The 19,258-nt window shown below is 35.4% G+C and overlaps 1 protein-coding gene across 4 annotated transcripts in view; it reads right to left on the reverse strand.

Moving 5' to 3' along the window:
- Nucleotides 1-712: 712 nt before the first annotated feature.
- NAA35 (N-alpha-acetyltransferase 35, NatC auxiliary subunit) overlaps nt 713-19,258 on the reverse strand; it is an 80,792-nt gene continuing 62,246 nt past the window's right edge. For all 4 annotated transcript variants that reach the window (XM_076008567.1, XM_076008566.1, XM_012787266.2 and 1 more), the window contains 9 exons: nt 13,400-13,466; nt 11,607-11,705; nt 10,397-10,575; nt 7,733-7,869; nt 6,843-6,910; nt 5,807-5,947; nt 5,305-5,427; nt 2,559-2,639; nt 713-1,048 (listed from right to left, as the gene is read on the reverse strand). In XM_076008567.1, coding sequence (XP_075864682.1) covers nt 989-1,048; nt 2,559-2,639; nt 5,305-5,427; nt 5,807-5,947; nt 6,843-6,910; nt 7,733-7,869; nt 10,397-10,575; nt 11,607-11,705; nt 13,400-13,466 — 955 coding nt within the window. In that variant the 3' untranslated portion in view covers nt 713-988. The remainder of the gene's footprint in view (nt 1,049-2,558; nt 2,640-5,304; nt 5,428-5,806; nt 5,948-6,842; nt 6,911-7,732; nt 7,870-10,396; nt 10,576-11,606; nt 11,706-13,399; nt 13,467-19,258) is intronic.

Below are 19,258 nucleotides of genomic sequence, written 5' to 3' on the forward strand. Positions count from 1 at the left end.
GTTTAAGTCATTTTGCCAGTGGTACTGCCTGCAACACAAGACAAAGGGAAGGCCCCAGAGCTGCCTTGGCAAACACCAGAGCAGAGACAGGAAGAAGAGCAGCAACAAAGGAAGGGTGGGGCCTCAGGCTCTGGGCACTTGCAGGTATGGGTGGATTTAATTCAGTTTTTCAAAGCCAGAGGATAAGAACAGACCCCCATTTGAAAATGTTTCACGGGGTAAACTGAATACAAAGTAAACAAAAAGAAGCATGCCACATAGAAACAAACCTAGATCTAAAAATTTAAGCTATATACATTATTATCTTTCTAACTTTTGAATAACGCCACCAGCAAACGTAATGTGTAATCTTTTAAAAGTGCCCAAAGTCACGGTTAAAGGATGTTTTTTAACCATCTGTATTCTTATATATAATTCATGATGTCATGACACACAAAATCACAATCCCATGTAATTTAGTCTCCCTGTACATTTTAGGGGCTCCATCAAAATCCCTTTTAAATGTATTTTGCCAAAATCTCATACAAGTGTGTAGTAAATCCCTTGATTTGAAACTTCGTTTGGATAATTTGTTTTTGAATTGCTCAAATGTTAAATAGCAACCTTCAGTTCTTAACATGTATCAGCAAAGTGCTATTGTTTTTCATCTCCAGCAGTGCATTTTTTGTCAAGAAATTTATTAACCTTTACAAACACTATTTTCACTCAATCATTCATAAAAAGTGATTTATGATTAAATCTGTAATAAAACCATATAACGTTCATCAATGCATTCAAGATGATCAGTTTCATCCATGGAACATAATAAACCACTTTAAAACAGCAGTTTTCATTCACATCATATAAGGCTGTCAAACTAAAAGTATTCCTTATAATGGGGTGTTATCCAAGAAATCCATTTCACTGCCCATTATGTGGAGACTGGTGCACATACCCTCAGAGTGGGGTCTGCAAACAGATTCTGCCCCTTTATAGTCACCTCAGCCTCTCAAACAAGTTTCACAACAGGAAAATATTTGTGAGCAGAAAAATCAAACTCAGGAGGAACCTGTAAAGAAAAGGAGAAAGTCATTGTATGTACAAATATTATTCAGACAGCAAAATAAAGACATTTTATTTCAGAGTTTCCTGTGTTTTTAGAAATAAGGCAGCATAAAAGAGATTTTTAAAAATTGGCTTAATGACAAAAAAGTGAAGTAACCTGAAGGAAAAAATGATTAACCTGTTTCTGGGTTTATGTACGTCATCAGAAAATATGCTGAGCAGCTGTTTTCTATCTTAAGAAAACAGTTAAAGAAAAATGGACTTAAATTACAGAAAAGGCATTCAATTAGATCAGGGGGTCAACAAAACTTTTAGTTCTAGGTCACTGATAGTACTGAGTGATGAAATAAGAGTCATCAGTAATAAAGCAGGGCAGGAGAGAAAGCAGACAGACAATGGCAAAAACAATGGGAGTGAACAAAGAGCAAGATGCAATGGGCAAATACCACTAAAATGCCTCAATAGCTGGCTTCATACAGAATGCAGAACTTGCTCTGAAATGTCGATCTAATACTGTTGATATAACAACATTATCAAAGAAAACATACAGACTCTCCCACCTTCTGAGCCATTAAAAAGTAGTCATTATACCTTAAAGCAATACAAGTGAATCTACCATTTGATCCAGCAATCCCATTGCTGGGCATCTACCCAAATGATCCAATGACACTCTACAAAAAAGACACCTGCACTCGAATGTTTATAGCAGCACAATTCATAATGGCAAGGCTGTGGAAACAGCCCAAGTGCCCATCAATCCAAGAATGGATTAATAAAATGTGGTATATGTATACCATGGAGTACTATTCGGCTCTAAGAAACAATGGTCATATAGCACATCTTATATTTTCCTGGTTAGAGCTGGAACCCATACTACTAAGTGAAGTATCCCAAGAATGGAAAAACAAGCACCAGATATATTCTCCAGAAAACTGGTATTAACTGAGTAGCACCTAAGTGGACACATAGGTACTACAGTAATAGGGTATTGGGCAGGTGGGAGGGGGGCGGGTATATACATACATAATGAGTGAGATGTGCACCATCTGGGGGATGGTCATGATGGAGACTCAGACTTTTGGGGGGAGGGGGGAAATGGGCATTTATTGAAACCTTAAAATCTGTACCCCCATAATATGCCGAAATTAAAAAAAAAAAAGTAGTCATTAATTATTCATTTACTTTCCCAAAGGCAAATGACTTTTAAAATACATCATACTTCTCCCATAAATTTGTTTTTACACATTTTCTTGTTTACCCCAAGTTATTCAGTAATTTATACAGCGGAAGAGGGAGACATAAAGGCAGATTTCAGAAATTTTAAGTCAACAAAATATAAGTCTCCAGGCAAAATGGCAAATTCTAGTTAATTTGTTTTTTTGCTGAACTTTTTAGGATGATTTTTGTTGAATAGTTTAACTTTTTCTACAATAACATTTATGTATCTTATTGAAAAGAATGTAAAGTTTTACAATATTTTTAAGATCATTCATTTTTCCTTATAATGTACCTACCTTAGATTCCTTTTTGTGTCCTCCTGCCAATAACTTCATAACCACAAAGTTGGGTTTGGCAACCTTTAATATTCTATTGACCTAAAACATGAACAACATAAAACTATCAAAACATCAAATTCATAGTCAAAATTTTTTTTCAATGGTCCTAGTTCTAAGGCAAAAATTTCCTCATATTAACATTATAGATACTAACAGGAACTTCACATAATGGAAGTATTGATATTTTATTAAAGGCAATTTAAAATTGTAAACAAACATTATACTTCTTTTAATAACCTTTGAAACGGCCATCCTATCTTGCTTTCATGAAAACAAAAGAACATCAGCCTACAAAGGTAGCACATATAGCCTCAGAAGCATGGACTTAAGTTAGGCTGTATGTTTTCAATTTCCAGCTTTACCACTTACTAGCTGTGAAACCTGACCAGTTCTCTAACCTCTCTGTTCCTCAGCTTCTTCATCTGTAAAAATGGAGGTGATTACTTTACCTGTCCCACAAAGATATGTGAGGATTAAGTGAATTAATATATAAGATCTTAGAAACATGCCTGGCAAGTAGTAAGTGTTCTTCAAGTGTTATCTGTTATTTCTGACTTAATCATTTGTCTAAAAGGCTTCATTTGAACACTTGAATAACAATGGAATAAAATAGCGTACTTAGAAAGTAATCCAATTAGAAAGAGGTTCCCACTGCCGCCTTATTACTGACCTCCCTCAGGAAACACACTACCTCAAGGTCAGGACCTGCTCTTCAACTCCAGATCAGACAACCACCTGCCTAGATGACAGCTTCATTTGGACATCTAACAGACAACTCAAAAGTAAGCAATAAGCTCCTGCCCTGCCTAGCTGTTTCTTGCCCACATGAATCAATCCATCTGGTTACTCAGGCCAAAAACGCTGAAGTCATTCTTAATACCTCTTTTACATCCCACATCTAATCCATCAGTCAATCCAGATGGCTTGACTTTAAAATCAAGAAAGAATGCAATCACTCCCTTGTCACCTAGATTGCTGCTATGGCCTACTCTGATTGGCTTTCCTGATTCCACCCTTGGCCCCACTACAGTCTGTTTCTGACAATGCCAGAGTGACTCTTTAAAACATGAATCAGATGGGGTCACTCCTCTACTCAAACCCTCCAACAGCTCACCCCCTTGTTCATCCCAATCCAGCCACTGGCTATTCTTCAATTAATCCAGATGCACTTCTGCCTCAGCACCTGTACATATGCAGATCCCTCCATCTAGAAGGCTCTATCCTTGGCTATCCATGAAACTTGCTCTTCACCCTCTAGGATTTGCTAAAGGCCACTTTATTTAGAAATATTTAATCCCCTTTACCTATCACCATTCTCAGCTTGATTTTTCTTCCCAGTAGGACCTTCTATTATACTACATAGTTTATTTGCTGTCTGTAACCCAGTGCCACTCCTTTACCCCCACACAAGGTCTGAGATTTCAGTCTATTTTCTGCTGGGGATACAGTAGGCAATCAATAAAACTTTGTTGAATAAATGAATCATGTTTCCACTAAATGAAATATGCCATCTGCAATTTTTACATTACCTCCTTTTCTTTTATTAGATAGCATATATGATTTTATAAAGAGTCTCTCTCCTATCCCTCTTCCAGGCACAGTGCTTCTCTCCCAAGAAGCAAATACACGAATCAATGCTGATCTATCTCTCCATACATATTTTGTATTCATACAAGATGATACTTACACACATACTAGCCTTCCTTGCCCCCTTTTGATTGAAATGGCACCATACTATGTACATTATTTTGCACTTTGCTTTTTACATATCCTGAAGGACATTCCATTACAGTACATAAAGATCTTTGTCCTTTTTAAGGCTGCATAGTATTCCATCATATGAATGTATCATGATTTACTTATCAGCCCCCCAGCTGACAGACACGACAGCTGCTTCCATTTTTTTGCTATCAGAAATCCTACCACAATGAATACTTATATATTCATCGCTTCCTTCATTTCCTGTATGTGCACATGTGTGCATCTATTAAGATAAATCCCAAGAAGCAGAATTGCTGGGTCTAAGCATAAGCATTTGTAATTTTTGACAGATACTGCTAAACCAGCCCTCCATGAAAGTTGTACCAAAATATACTTCTCAAACTGTGATATATACATGTTACAGGTAACTCTCATTTACAGAATAAATGTATTTCAATAAAAATCGGGATACATGAAATTATCAAAACATGAAAAGCCTGAAACTTAATGTTCTTTTATTTTCACAGTTTATTTTGGTATCTCAAAGTCTTTAAAAGCCTTTACTTAAAATGGTGAAGTGGAATAAGGTTGTTCCTATAATAACTGACCAGATCATTTTTTATATTTAAGACATATAGGTATATTTTAATGTACTATACTATGGATTAAAATAGAATATTTTAAATGTTAACAATTTGAGCTATGGATCACTGTGGCTCTTATTTCTATCCTTTTTACTTACTTTATAATTCTGAGTCTTAATTTTTCTTTGCATTGATTTTCTAAATTTACACAAAGGAGAAATTTACATCACCTATTTCTTAAAATAATTTTAAGTCTGACAAAGCTAGGTTGGCAAAGCTATTTGAAATCCTCGGTAGAAACATGACAAGCTCCATTTATTAATACTATAAAGTTCACTTTTATATTATAATTAACTTTAATACCCTAGTAAGAGATGTATTTCCTGCCAAGCTGTCCCCCTAGAATTACTATGACTCACCTCATGGTCTGGATTTGGGATATTTTCCAGTATCATTTTTGCCTGCTGAAAGTGCTTACTAGCTGCCACATACAGTTCCGGAGACTGAGGAGGAGGGCTATATTTATTGAGGTCAGACATTTCCTACAAAAAGGGGAAAATATTCAAAACATGTTTAATATGAAAAACTCTAATATACTTTTTTAGTCCTTAAAGTTTACATTGACTATGATATACAGACACTGAAACAAACACTCAACATATGTCCCTTTTTCCTATATAATATTCGATTGAGCAAACCTCCTATACCACCTATTATTCTCATAACTTAAATATTAATAACTGTTAGCGTGATTAAGTCCTTCCAACAAAGCCGAATAATTTTCATATTATTTAAAACTGCTATTTTAATCACTATCCCAGTAAGTTTGATTTGACTATTTTAATACGATGGCTGTGTACAAACAGCACATCTCCAGGAAGGTCTAAGACAAAATTTCATGATTTCACTGAGCAGGTTCACCTTGAACTGTAGGTAGTGCACTGGCGGTGGTGTCATCACGCTGTTGAATGGAGCAAACCTGTGCTCATACCGGACTTGTTCACTATCAAGCTCGAACTTGGGTTTTCGTACTTTGCCATCCATGTCAAATGCTACCATGGTCTAAAGGAAAAAGGCAATGACATAAAATAAGAAATCAATATGAAAAAGTAAATACCTCCATTAATACAGAACAGAACACAAGGAACAGTTATTTATATATAGTTAAAACAATTCACAGCTCAGAAATCAGAAATAGGAAGAGAAAAACTGGCTTCTTGGTATTCATTTTTCTTTTATGTGCCATGTTTTACACAAAAAAATCTTCAAGCTCCAGTGTTCAACATATTATTTTTTCCCAGTGAAATTATAGCACACGCACATTATTATTCTGTGTCGCGTATTTTCACAATAGCTTTGAAACCTTCATACAGAACCTTCTGAAGAGACGAGGAACACATAAATTCAAAGCCTAAGCCCTGTTTTTCAAAATAGAAGTCCATGTTCTGCTTTACGCATTTTAATATAAGCTACTTCAAATGATTTCTTAAATTACTAAGTAGAACTTAAGAGTACTACCTCCTGAAAATGCCTGCTTTTGCTTAAACCATTCATTTGAGCCCATCCCCTTCCTAATATACTCCTAAAAAACCCAAACCCTATCTTCTCCATGAAACCTTTCTTGACCATCAATCAGAAGTATTCTCTTCTTTCTCTTAGTACCTGTGCCACACATATATCAACTGGCTTATCATTAACTAGGCACGTGAAACAAGGACCACATCTGATTAGAATTGGTATCCTGCAATGTACTCAGTACAAAGCATCTGACGCGCAGCAAGGTGGTTCAAATGTTTTTTGAACGAATTAATGAAAACAACTAGATTTGAAAAATGGTACTCTTCAAGCAGATGGGAAATGTGAAATTAGAATCTGAAAGAATCACACAAGAGAGTTAATTTTAAATTATTTAATAGCAATATAATTAAAAAGAACCACTTCATTTTCAACAACTTACTTTAAACATTCCAGCACACATGTTCTGATATGCCTGGCTCATTGTGATCTCTCGGCTCAATGGGCGAACTGTAATTAGAAAGAAAATCTTCCATACTCTTTCCTCCTCCCTCTTATGTTATTGCAAGAGAAAATCTAATTTCAAAAAACCTTTCAGCTTGTTTACCAAATTAAAACTTGTTTGTTCCTACAGGCTAACAGTCAAAATCTACAAAGAATAAACGAGTACAACTGAAGCTAAATTGTGTTCTCAAAATAGCTAATATTAAAAATTCTAGTATGAATTTTTAACTTTTTTGGATTCACCATATAGAAACTTAACCTTTTATAGTGGAAACCCATGAATATAGATATTTAATGACCCACCAAACTGCTCAAATCCTAAGTAAACATAAAGTAGCATTTTATAATGATTATAGCAATATCTACAGCCTTCCCTAAACGATCAATAGAGCAGTCCCTTTGAAACATTTCTCTTTCCTTATGGTTTCTGGATGATGCTCTGTGGTGTTCTGTGACCATCTTTCTGTGCCCATTCCAACGCACAGCTCCAGAGCTACTTCCTCCTGAACTGTCAGGCTCAATCAAAACTTAGTGGTCTCTTGCTGTCTTTTTCCCCAATCTATCTTGCTCGCACACTTCACATGGCTACTTTTTGATCTAGGATCCTTGAATACATTGAATAGCAAAGAAATAAAAGCATGGAAAGGAACAAAAAGGCTTATATCACTAATACTGGGGTTCAGTCTCTACCTTATAATTTCTGAAGAAATGACAGATAAGAACTAAAATAGAATCCCTAACTCATTAGTAGCTTTCCATCTATTTATTTGTAAAAATTAAAGTATACTCTAATGTTCATTTCTTAATTTTAAAAATTATCCACAGCACCTTTCTTTTTTTTCTTTGTTTTTTTACTGCTGCGGCCCTTCTGCTGCTCTTCCATTATCCTTTCCTCTGCCATTTGAGAGCCATCAGCACGACTCAATGTTGACATCAACCAGGCATAAAGGAATTCAGAGAGATACCTTAAAGGATAAAAAATGTTAGTTAAGTAAGGGTAGAGGTCGAAGTAAGATAATTTTATCAACACACGTATTAATAATAACGTTTTTATAATGCTTAAGGTTTTTTAAAAACAAATCATCTAGTTAGATAATAAATCTTACAAGAAATAGTACAAAGATTAACTTTTCCTTTCTATATTTTACAACTTTTCAAAAGATTTCTTGATAATTATACATATATGTAAATCAAATGAATGTTCATTAAATCGTTTTTCCTGTATCAAGACACATTTCTCCTTAATCTATTAAGTAAATAATAGCTTTGCCTGTTAATCAAAAAAGAAAAAGTTAAAAAGTTATTGGCATTACATAAAACAATTCTAAAAAATTAAGACCTTCAGACTTATAATTTACTTAAATGTAACCAATAAATGAAATGTACAACATGTACAACAGAATATTCTCCCAGATACTAATTTTTCAGAAGTTTAAAAATATACTCTGCTGTGCCAGAAAATTAGTTCAAATCTAGGATATGAATATATATACTTTGCAATATAATCCATAATAAATAAGAAAGCATATATTTCATATGGAAAGAAAATAATTCCTGGCACTGAATTTAAGATAAGCATTTATTATAGTATCTTTCTGTAGGACACAACTGAATTTTGTCTCCCTACCACAAAAATTTAAGGGTCTATAACCCAAGCTATATCTTAACTCAATGAAGAATTTCTATAGGGAACTAATGGTGGCTTCTACCTTCTGATTATCCAACCTAAGGGCAGATCAATGAGGGGGGCAGATGACAGGATGCAGGCTCTCCTCTCAAATGTCAGGTACTTCAATGAGCTTTTATTAAGTGCTTTATCAAAATACACAATTATATTTAACGAGAGTCCGAATGCTGATATTCTATACCCATGATTCTCACATTATCATCTCTGGGCCAGCAGCAGTATCACCTGGGAACTAGTTAGAAGTGCAAATTATTGGGCCCCATCCTAGACCTAATAGGTAAGGAATTCTAGGAACTAAGCCCAGAAATTTATGTATTAATGTGCTTTCCAAGTGATTATGGTGCATGTTAAAATTTAAGAATCACTTTCCACTGTTGACTTTACAAGGGTCCACATGCTTTAGGGATAATATTCATGAATGACAAAAGCCAAAAGGTTATCTTGGGAAAATGTAGGGAGTCCAGCCTATAATTTTGAAACCAAAAACAGTTCAAAACTAATATGAAGACCACAAGGGTATTTACAGACTAAAATTTGTTAATAAGAAATGAATCTGCTTATGTATGTAGATAAGTTTGTAATGGAGAATTTATCTGAATATTATCCATTTGTTGAATTAAGATACCAATTCTTTGTGCAAAAAGCATATAACAATTATATTTTGAGCTGAGAAATCAAGAGCAAAAGGTTCCAATTATCTGCATCAAACAACAAAAGAAGAACTTGAGCATGTTCCCCTACAAATGAACAGAAATGTCTACCATGAGTTTATAATAAAATGTATCCCAAGTATCTACTGATAAGGGTTATTTGATATTATCTATATAAATGTTGAAGAATACAGCAAAGTAACTTATTCTCATATTACTATAGTGATGCTTAAATTCAGTTTCCATAGCCAAGAGTTATCTGGTTAAGAGCCCTTGTTGCTCACAACAAAACCATGTCAACAACATGGAAGAGAATTACTCTCATTCCTCAAAACAGTGACGTCAGAGAAGATACAATACCTTAATTACTGAGTTAATTTAAATAAGAGTTAAAAAGGTGAACTATATTAAAGTCTAATATACTAAACTTAGGTGTTTGTGATGGGCAACATAGGTCATTATTAGTTTAAAATTACCATCATACTTTGCCAGACTAAAAAGAAGATTCAAGATAACTGAATTAACACTCAATTGTCTTAATTTATTTTCTTTCTATGACAACTTTTCCATGCCTAAAATAGTCTCAAACATCCTTTTACTAGGTTTCTCCATCTCATCCTCAAGTGAAAGGAAAGAACCTTTCTGTTAAAGATGATCTTTTATCAACTCCAAAGCTCCAAGGCAAATCCTCAGGAGCAGTTTGAAATAGTCATGCTCCCAATGATCATCTTGGCCACGATTTCTTCTCAGGAGAAGAAAGATCTGTTTCCCATATAAACTTTAATTCCATCAAGTAGTAACTAGTGCCACTGAAGTCACGACAAAATGTGTTAATTTTTCTCCATAGGAGCAAATAAAAGATAGTCAATTAATCCATTTACTTTGGAGCCACTTTTTATCTCTGATTTTTATATAAATATTCAAATGGATGGAAGAATATATTTGTATGGTATTAAAACACTTTAAGATGTTCAAGATGATCTAGCTCTAATTTTCAATATTTTACCAACTGTCCTATACAATCAAAGGTAAAACACATCAAATAAAATGTACCCTGAAATTACAGTTTTATAGATTCTCTCTTGAGTCTACCCACTTATCTCGACTCTTATCCGCTCTACCCACCACCAATTTTAATGCAAATTGTTCTCTTACCAATATATGTAGTAGTACTCATGCATGCTATAGAGTTCCAATTCAAAGCCACTTAGAAGATACTGTATCATAATTCGAAGGTTATGGTAAAGGACCCAGGTACCTAAACAGGCCAAATGTTGCCTTTGGGGTTCTTGTTTCAACAGCATAGTGTGAAGTGCTGCATCAACCTTCTCTGCCTACCAAAATAAAATGTCATAATATTGTTTTGTTTTTTTAAAGTAATAAGAGAACTTAGAAAAAATGGCTAAAAATAGCAAATAAGCAGAATATTTAAATCTTATCACCCAAAGAACTCGTATTTTCAAATGCATTTTTGGTTAGCTTTACATTCAAAGTTCTCATCTCACAAAGGTTAACATTTACCTAAACAAATCTTAAACTATAAAGACAACCATTTTATTAAAAAAAAAAAAAATCTTTTTTTTTTCTTGTTCTGTTGCCCAGGCTAGAGTGCAGTGGCACAATCACAGCTCACTACAGACAAATTCCTGGGCTCAAGACACCCTTCCCTGCCTCAGCCTCCCAAGTAACTAGGAGTACAGGTAGGCACCACCGTGCCTAGCTAATTTTTAAAAGTTTTTTGTAGAGATGGGGTCTCACTATGTCGCCAAGGCTGGTTTTGAACTCTTGGTGTCAAGTGATCCTCCAGCCTTGGCCTCCTAAATTGATGAGATTACAGGTGTAAGCCTCCACACCCAGCTGACATCCATTTTTAAGAACAAAAACACAAATAACAGGCCTGTCATGGTGGCTCACACCTGTAATACTGGCATTGTGAGCTATGATGATGCCACTGCCCTCTAACCAGGGAGACACAGCAAGACCCTGTCTCAAAAAACAAAACAACATGAATAACCGACTTCAAGCCTTTAGTTATATTATCAATTAATATTGCTCACAAATTAACTTTAGAATCAATACATATTTATTATTTGAAGCTTTCTATAAAACTATTGTGCTATAAACATTTCACAATTTATCCTGATTATCAAAGAAATAATTTAACATATCAGTTTAGATTATAGTTCGGTTTCTTTTTGTAAATTCTCTTTTGTATATAAAAAACTGTTAGATTTTAAGTGAAAAGTAAGCTCATCAAATGGGAAGATTAAATAGTCAAAATACTGTTTCAAAGAATTGTTTTTTAACATCTGGACAAAGTGTGTGAATTGTTTAATTTTAAAAGGGAGAAAAACTTGGCTCTTACCTCATCCTGCAAGGTGGCAAATTCCTCAAGAATATGACCAAGCTTATCTCTCTGTCGAGCTCTGTTATGCCCATGGATCTGAATAAGACTACAGAATGGCTGTAATACACATACAATTTGTCAACTGTAAATATGAAATTTCCCGAGACTAAAGAAAGTTAACATTCCAAGTTCTCAAAATCTGGTTTAAGGGAAAAATATGTTGTATATATAAGAACTGTACATATATATATATATATATATATATATATATATATATATATATACACACACACATTTTTTACAAGGGTGTTTTTAAGGAACTCAACTTCAGAATTTATCAATAACTAAAAAAGAGTGGCCATTGGTAAAACTTGTTTCATATGGCAAAAATATCTTCCTTCAATCTCTAGATATCTTCCTGCAATTTTAAGAAGATAGTTTCTTTTCTGCTTATTTTAAGCCAAAAGCCATGTGCAAGGCTGACATTTATTTATGGCTTTAAATATAGCAGAATGCCTAATAATTATACAGCTGAAGTAATGGATAATACCTGTAGACCCTAAGGTTCTTCTGTTTCTACTCTCTGTATACAATATTCTTATATAAAACACTATAACATTTCACTAATCAGACAACAACATGCTCTCGTTTAAGTATAAATTAGTTTTCTTGAAGTGTAATATTTTATATTTGTATATTTTGACAGGTATTATTTTATTTGATCAGTAACTACCCTATTACACTTAGAGAAAGTATTAGCATTTCACTCTTTATTTTTTTTATTTTTTATTTTTTTTTTGAGACAGAGTCTCACTTTGTTGTCCAGGCTAGAGTGAGTGCCGTGGCGTCAGCCTAGCTCACAGCAACCTCAAACTCCTGGGCTTGAGTGATCCTTCTGCCTCAGCCTCCCGAGTAGCTGGGACTACAGGCATGCGCCACCATGCCCGGCTAATTTTATATATATATATCAGTTGGCCAATTAATTTCTTTCTATTTATAGTAGAGACGGGGTCTCGCTCTTGCTCAGGCTGGTTTTGAACTCCTGACCTTGAGCAATCCGCCCGCCTCGGCCTCCCAAGAGCTAGGATTACAGGCGTGAGCCACAGCGCCCGGCCAGCATTTCACTCTTTAAAAAGTGGAAAATTTATAGAAAGTGATGTGCCTGATGATAAAATGTTAGTGATAAAAATGAAATCTGGTCTTTTTTTGATTCTCCTTTCACCATACCATGCTGCCTTCCTATATATATTGAGTAGCTGGAATTAGGCCCAAAAGAGCTGCCTGTATGAGTTTTCTAAGAGAAATGTTTATATAATTAAATAAGATTGAATTATGATTAATTCAATCCACTACAAGGTTTGCATTTTTCCTAATTACTCAAGACCTGAAAAAAGTTTGTGATCTCATTTAAATTAATAATTTTATCATAATACTATTCATTAATGTATAACAAAGTAAAGTGTATAGGGATGTTACAAATATTCCTTGTTTATAAGGTCAAACACAAAGAATTTTAATATCCATTTACAAAAAAATTTGAGGGAACTGCTGTTTCCCCAGTTGAGGGTCATAACATCCGTATCTGTGGTCCCCACACGCTACTGTGGGAGGTCATCAAGGCTGCCTCTGCAGCTAACAATCTAACAGGAAGACTACAGACTATAAAGCCTAAAGTGTTAAGATAGAAATTTTTTGTTTACTCACTAAAAGTGAGAAATATTAGATTTAAAAAGCATAAATTAATGACACTGAAGGAATTACACCCCACAATTTTTAATATACCCCTCACAAAATCCAATTGTAGCTCTTACCCGAACACAGTGAGTAACAAAGGAGTCGATACAGTCCTTAGCCTGGTGATTATTATATAGGCAGCACCTGTAAGATAATAGTCACATCATCAAAATAAAAATACATGGCCCAGACAAAAGCAGCACTGATTATGGCAGAGATGCCACCAACAAACAGAGAAGGTAAAAGAGGAGAATCAGAACCAATTACTAAGTTGAAGACTATTAGCATTAGATTAAGAACTATTTCATAATTGCTCCGTTGTTCACAAAATAAATATATATTTCCAATTCCTTTAGTTCTATATTTGAACAATTAGAATTGGATCCAATAAGATCAAATTAGCAGGGAGAAAATGAAAGGTCAAAAGCCCCACTTTTTCATGACCCTACTGCAACGTCACATATTTCCCTAAAACTGATTCCCACAAGGATTGTGCTCATAACAGTAATTACAAACAAAAAACGATAGAGAATCCTAATTTTTTCAAGATGTATCCCCATTTCCAACCCTTGGCTATAAATCATCACCTATCCATCCCTCTAACACCTTATCTTCTCTCCTCACAAAGTGGTTTTCATGTGGCATTCCTTACCTGTTAAAAGCAACATTTCATTCCTGAGCATTCTGGGAGGACTTGCTACCTTCCTAGCCCAGACGGAGCTATAGGGACTGAAGTGATGGGAAGATTTTTTTGTGGGAGATCAGTAGTAGCCTTTGCACCAAAGGCAATGAGACAAAGCAGAGACTTTCTTCTGGTGCTTTGATGGGAACTGACAACTTGCTACTCGTAAGTGTTTGCCACAGCTGAGAATCTGACAAGCACCTCAAAGAAAAACACAACCATGGTCTTGCAACAAAAATGACAATGCACCAAGCAGCTAGGAGAAAGAAAAAGAACGCCTGGAACAGGCAGGTGGTGAAACAACTCCTGAAAGGTTCATTACATTACCCCAAAGTAAGAAAATTATTTAAGGAAACACTAAAATAAAGCACTTAAACAGGATATGTGGAATGATAGACAATGGAGGCTCAGAAGAATGGGGAAGCAGGAGGGGGTAGATGATGAGAAATTAACTTAATTGGTACAATGCACATGATTCAGGTGATAAAAACCCTAAAAGTCCTGACTTCACTACTACACAGTCCATCCATGTAACAAAATTACACCCGTACCCCAGAAATTTATACAAATAAAAAAATACTTTCTGGGCTGGGCACAGTGGTTCACACCTGTAATTCTAGCACTTTAGGAGGCCAGGAGTCAAAGACCAGCCTGAGCAACATAGCAAGCCTTTGTCTCTACAAAAAAAAAAAAGAAAAATTAGCCAGGCATGGTAGTGCACACCTGCAGTCCCAGCTACTCGGGATGCTGAGGTATGAAGTTGACTTGAGCCCAGGAGTTTAAGGCTGCAATGAGCTATGATACTGCCACTGCACTCTAGCCCAAACAACAAAGACCTTGTCTCAAAAACAAAACACCCCACAAATTCTGAATCTAAAAAAATGATTTTCAAATTTAAAAATTCAGTTGATGAAAGAAACATGTTCACTAGTAGCCTTAACCATGAAGAGGAAGAACTTTCTCACAACACAGGAAAAATAACAAGGAAATGAATGTCATGAGGAATGTGCAGGACAGATCTAGAAGACCTACTATCCCAGGAGTTCTATAAAAGGAAAAAAATAAAAAACAAAAACAGATGAGGGTAAGCCAATAGTTAAATAAGTAGTAATAGGGAAAAATGATCTGATGAGAAGACTTGAGCTTTAATGACTGAGTTCCACATAGGACTAGTTGAAAATCACACATGAATATTCTGGCAAAACTTCTGACCTCCAAAAATAAAGATAAATTCTATAATGCTTTAGAAGAAAATTTCAAATTACTTACAAAGGGCAGACCACCATCAGATTTCTTATCTGCAACATTAGTGTTTTTAAAACAGTGGAATAACAAAAATGAACTCAGCCATATATATATACAGTCAATTCTCATCATTTGTGGTAGTTATATTCCATAAATTTGCTGAGGACACTGAATCAGCAACTACTGAATCATTGCTCCCAGGGGAAATAAGGAGTTACATTCCCATAAGCCTCTGGTCACAACATTTTCATGAACTGGTCAATACATAACCTTGTCTTGTGTGAATTCCTGTTTAAAGACACCTTATTTAATGTACACTGATGATTCATTAATATCAAAATCACAGTCCAACAGCACTGCAACTCATGCCGGAGTGAAGTTCATTTAATACATATATATTTTCTCCATAAGGCACATCACAGCTCAGGAAGACTACATAGCTTGTCACTATGCTTAAGGACCCTTTAAAATTTTTTTTATTTTAGGAGCACGAGGTCTTGGTAAGTTATTCAGGTTGGACTTGAACTCCCAGGATGAAGCAATCCTCCCACCTCAGCCTCTCAAGTAGCTACGATTACAAGCACACACCATCACACCCAGCAAGGGCCTTTTTTTTTTTTAAACAGTGAACTCAGCACAAACGTAAAAAATATGGCATGAAAGAGAGTTGTTAATAGTATGAGGGCTGAGACCAGAAGGCAGAGCTGCCTTGTTGGACCTCAGCATTTGTTGCTCTGCATGTGTCCATTCTGCAAATGTCTGTAGAGACAGTGAAAGTAGAACAAGTATTAATTTGGGGGTCACAAACAAATTTTAGCGACTAGGCAAATTTGGAAATATAGAATCTGCAAATAATGAGGATCAACTACAGTTAAGCTAAATGGGTTATAATAAGAGTGACGATGTGTAATCTAAGTGCTGAAGAGGATTCATATATATGATATTGTCAAAATTAAAAAGTCTCAAAATAACAAAGGCTAGCTTATGGGAAAATGGGAATTGTTATACAATTTTGTACAAACTGATTCAATTATTTTGGGAAGCAATTTGGCAAAACCAGTAAAGGTGAAGATGCACATACCCTATGATCTAGAAATCTACTTCTCAGTATATATCTTACCTACACAAGGAGACATATTCAAAGATATTCACTATAGCACCAATTTTAATAGCAATAAATTAGCAAAAATTTAAATGTCCAATTATACAGAAATGACAAAATAAACTACAGCATATTAAAATGGTAGATTTTAATGAATAGGTGTGTATGCATCAACCTGAGTAGATATCAAAATCCTAATACTGAATGAAAAAATGTTGCAGAAGGATGAATACAATGTGAAAAAAAATGTACAGCTTAAACAACAAAAATAAATAAATGGGACCTGATCAAATTAAAAAGCTTCTGCACAGCCAAAAAACTGTCATGAGAGCAAACAACCTACAGAATGGAAGAAAATTTTCCCAAGCTACACATATGATAAAGAAAGGGCTGATAACTAGAATCCATTTAGAACTCAGGAAAATCAGCAAGGAAAAATCAAACAACTCTTATCAAAAAGGGGGCAAAGGACATGAACAGAAACTTTTCAAAAGAAGACAGAATAACGGCCAACAAACATTATGAAAAAATGCTCAACATCTCTAATCATCAGGGAAATGCAAATCAAAACCACAATGAGATATCATTTATCACCAGTGAGAATAGTCTTTATTAACAAGTCCCATAACAATAAATGCTGGCATGGATACAGAGAGAGAGAACACTCCTACATTACTGGTAGGACTGCAAACTAGATCCTCTGTGGAAAGTAATATGGAGATACAATAAAGCGATACAAGTGGATCTACCATTTGATCCAGGAATCCCATTACTGAGCATCTACCGAAAAGAACAAAAGACACTCTATAGAAAATACACCTGCACTTGAATGTTTACAGCAGCACAATTCACAATTGCAAAGATGTGGAAACAACCCAAGTGTCCATCAATACATGAGTGGATTAATAAAATGTGGTATATGTATACCATGGAGTACTATTTGGCTATAAGAAACAATGGTGATATAACACCTCTTGTGTTTTGCTGGATAGAGCTGGAACCCATTCTACTAAGTGAAGTATCCCCAAAATGGAAAAATAAACACCACATGTACTCACCAGCAAATTGGTATTAACTGATCAACACCTAAGTGGACATATAGGAATAACATTTATCAGGCATCGGGCAGAAGTGGGGGAGGAGGGGATGGGTATATACATACATAAAGAGTGTGATAAGTACCATCTGCGGGATGGACACGCTTGAAGCTCTGACTCGAGGGGGTAGTGGGGGCAAGGGCAATATACGTAACCTTAACAGTTGTACCCCCATAATATGCTGAAATAAAATAAATTAAATAAAACAAACACACACACAAGCTGGTGCACTGCATGGACACACTCATTTGGTGAAGTGTACCAGCATTCATAGGAGTGATGCACATAAACTACAGTGTCTTGGTTACCTCTAGGACCAGACTGAGAAGAAAAGATGGGTTGGGGAGGAGAATTTGAAATTATAGTCAGCAGTTCTCAATGTATGGCCTATGTTCCCCTGTAGTGGTGGGAGTAACCCTGAGACACCTTTAGCGGGCCACACAAGGTCAAAATAACACTAAGACCTTATTTGCCTTTAGCACTCATTCTCTCACAAGTGTGCAGTGGACATTTCCAGAGGCTATGTGGCATATAATACCATAGAAGATTGAAAACAGAAGCAGGTAAGATCATTCAGCTATTTTCTAGCAAGAAAGATATTAAAGAGATTTGCAAAAATATAAAACAATGCCACTTTTCTCACTAATTTTTCTTAGAAAAATATAATTTTCCATGAATGTTATTTTTATTAACATGTATGAATTTACAATAAGTGATTTAATATTTTTAAAGTACAGACAGCCCCCAGCTTATGATGGTTTAATTTTTTTACTTTACGATGGTGTGAAAGCAATACACATTCAGTAGAAACTACTTCAAGTATACATATGACTATTCTGTTTTTCACTTTCAGTACAGTATTCAATAAATTACATGAGATAATCAACACTTGATTAGAAAATAGGCTTTGTGTTAGATGATTTTGCCCAACTGCAGGTTAACATAAGTGTTCTGAGCCACATTTAAGGCAAGCTAGGCTGAGTTACACTGTACACAAAGTTAGGTATGTTAAACGCACTTTTGATTTATGGTATTTTCAACTTACAATGAGTTTATCAGGATGTAACCCCCATTGTAAGTCAAGGAACATGTGTAATGTTTTAATATCTATTACAGTAGTTATCAATAGGTATGACCCATATAAATAAAAACTGTTTGGTTCCTTAACTACTTTTAAGAATGAAAAGGGGGCCGGGCACGGTGGCTCACACCTGTAATCCTAGCTCTCTGGGAGGCTGAGGTGGGCGGATCATTTGAGCTCAGGAGTTCGAAATCAACCTGAGCAAGAGCGAGACCCTGTCTCTACTATAAATAGAAAGAAATTAATTGGTCAACTAATATATATAGAAAAAATTATCTGGGCATGGTGGCACATGCCTGTAGTCCCAGCTACTCGGGAGGCTGAGGCAGCAGGATTGCTTGAGCCCAGGAGTTTGAGGTTGCTGTGAGCTAGGCTGATGCCACGGCACTCACTCTAGCCTGGGCAGCAAAGTGAGACTCTGTCTCAAAAAAAAAAAAAAAAAAAAGAATGAAAAGGGGTCCTAAGACAAAAAATTTTGAGAACTGCTGCTTTAGATGTATCTCTAACAATTTAATTCTTGATACTCAAGGTTTAGCCCTACTCTGGGAACTTTCAGTTGCAGCTAACTGTCAGGAAGCTCCATTCCTTGATTCTGCATGATCACAACTTCAGTTCATTCATATATATATGTGCACTAATACCACCTCCAAGACGAGGGAGCCAGCATGGTAGGATTTTGGGGGAGGGCTGTCTTTCTGGCTTGCAGATGGCAGCTTTCTCTGTCTTCAC

Source organism: Microcebus murinus, chromosome 12 (assembly GCF_040939455.1).
Source record: "Microcebus murinus isolate Inina chromosome 12, M.murinus_Inina_mat1.0, whole genome shotgun sequence".
NCBI lineage: Eukaryota > Metazoa > Chordata > Mammalia > Primates > Cheirogaleidae > Microcebus > Microcebus murinus.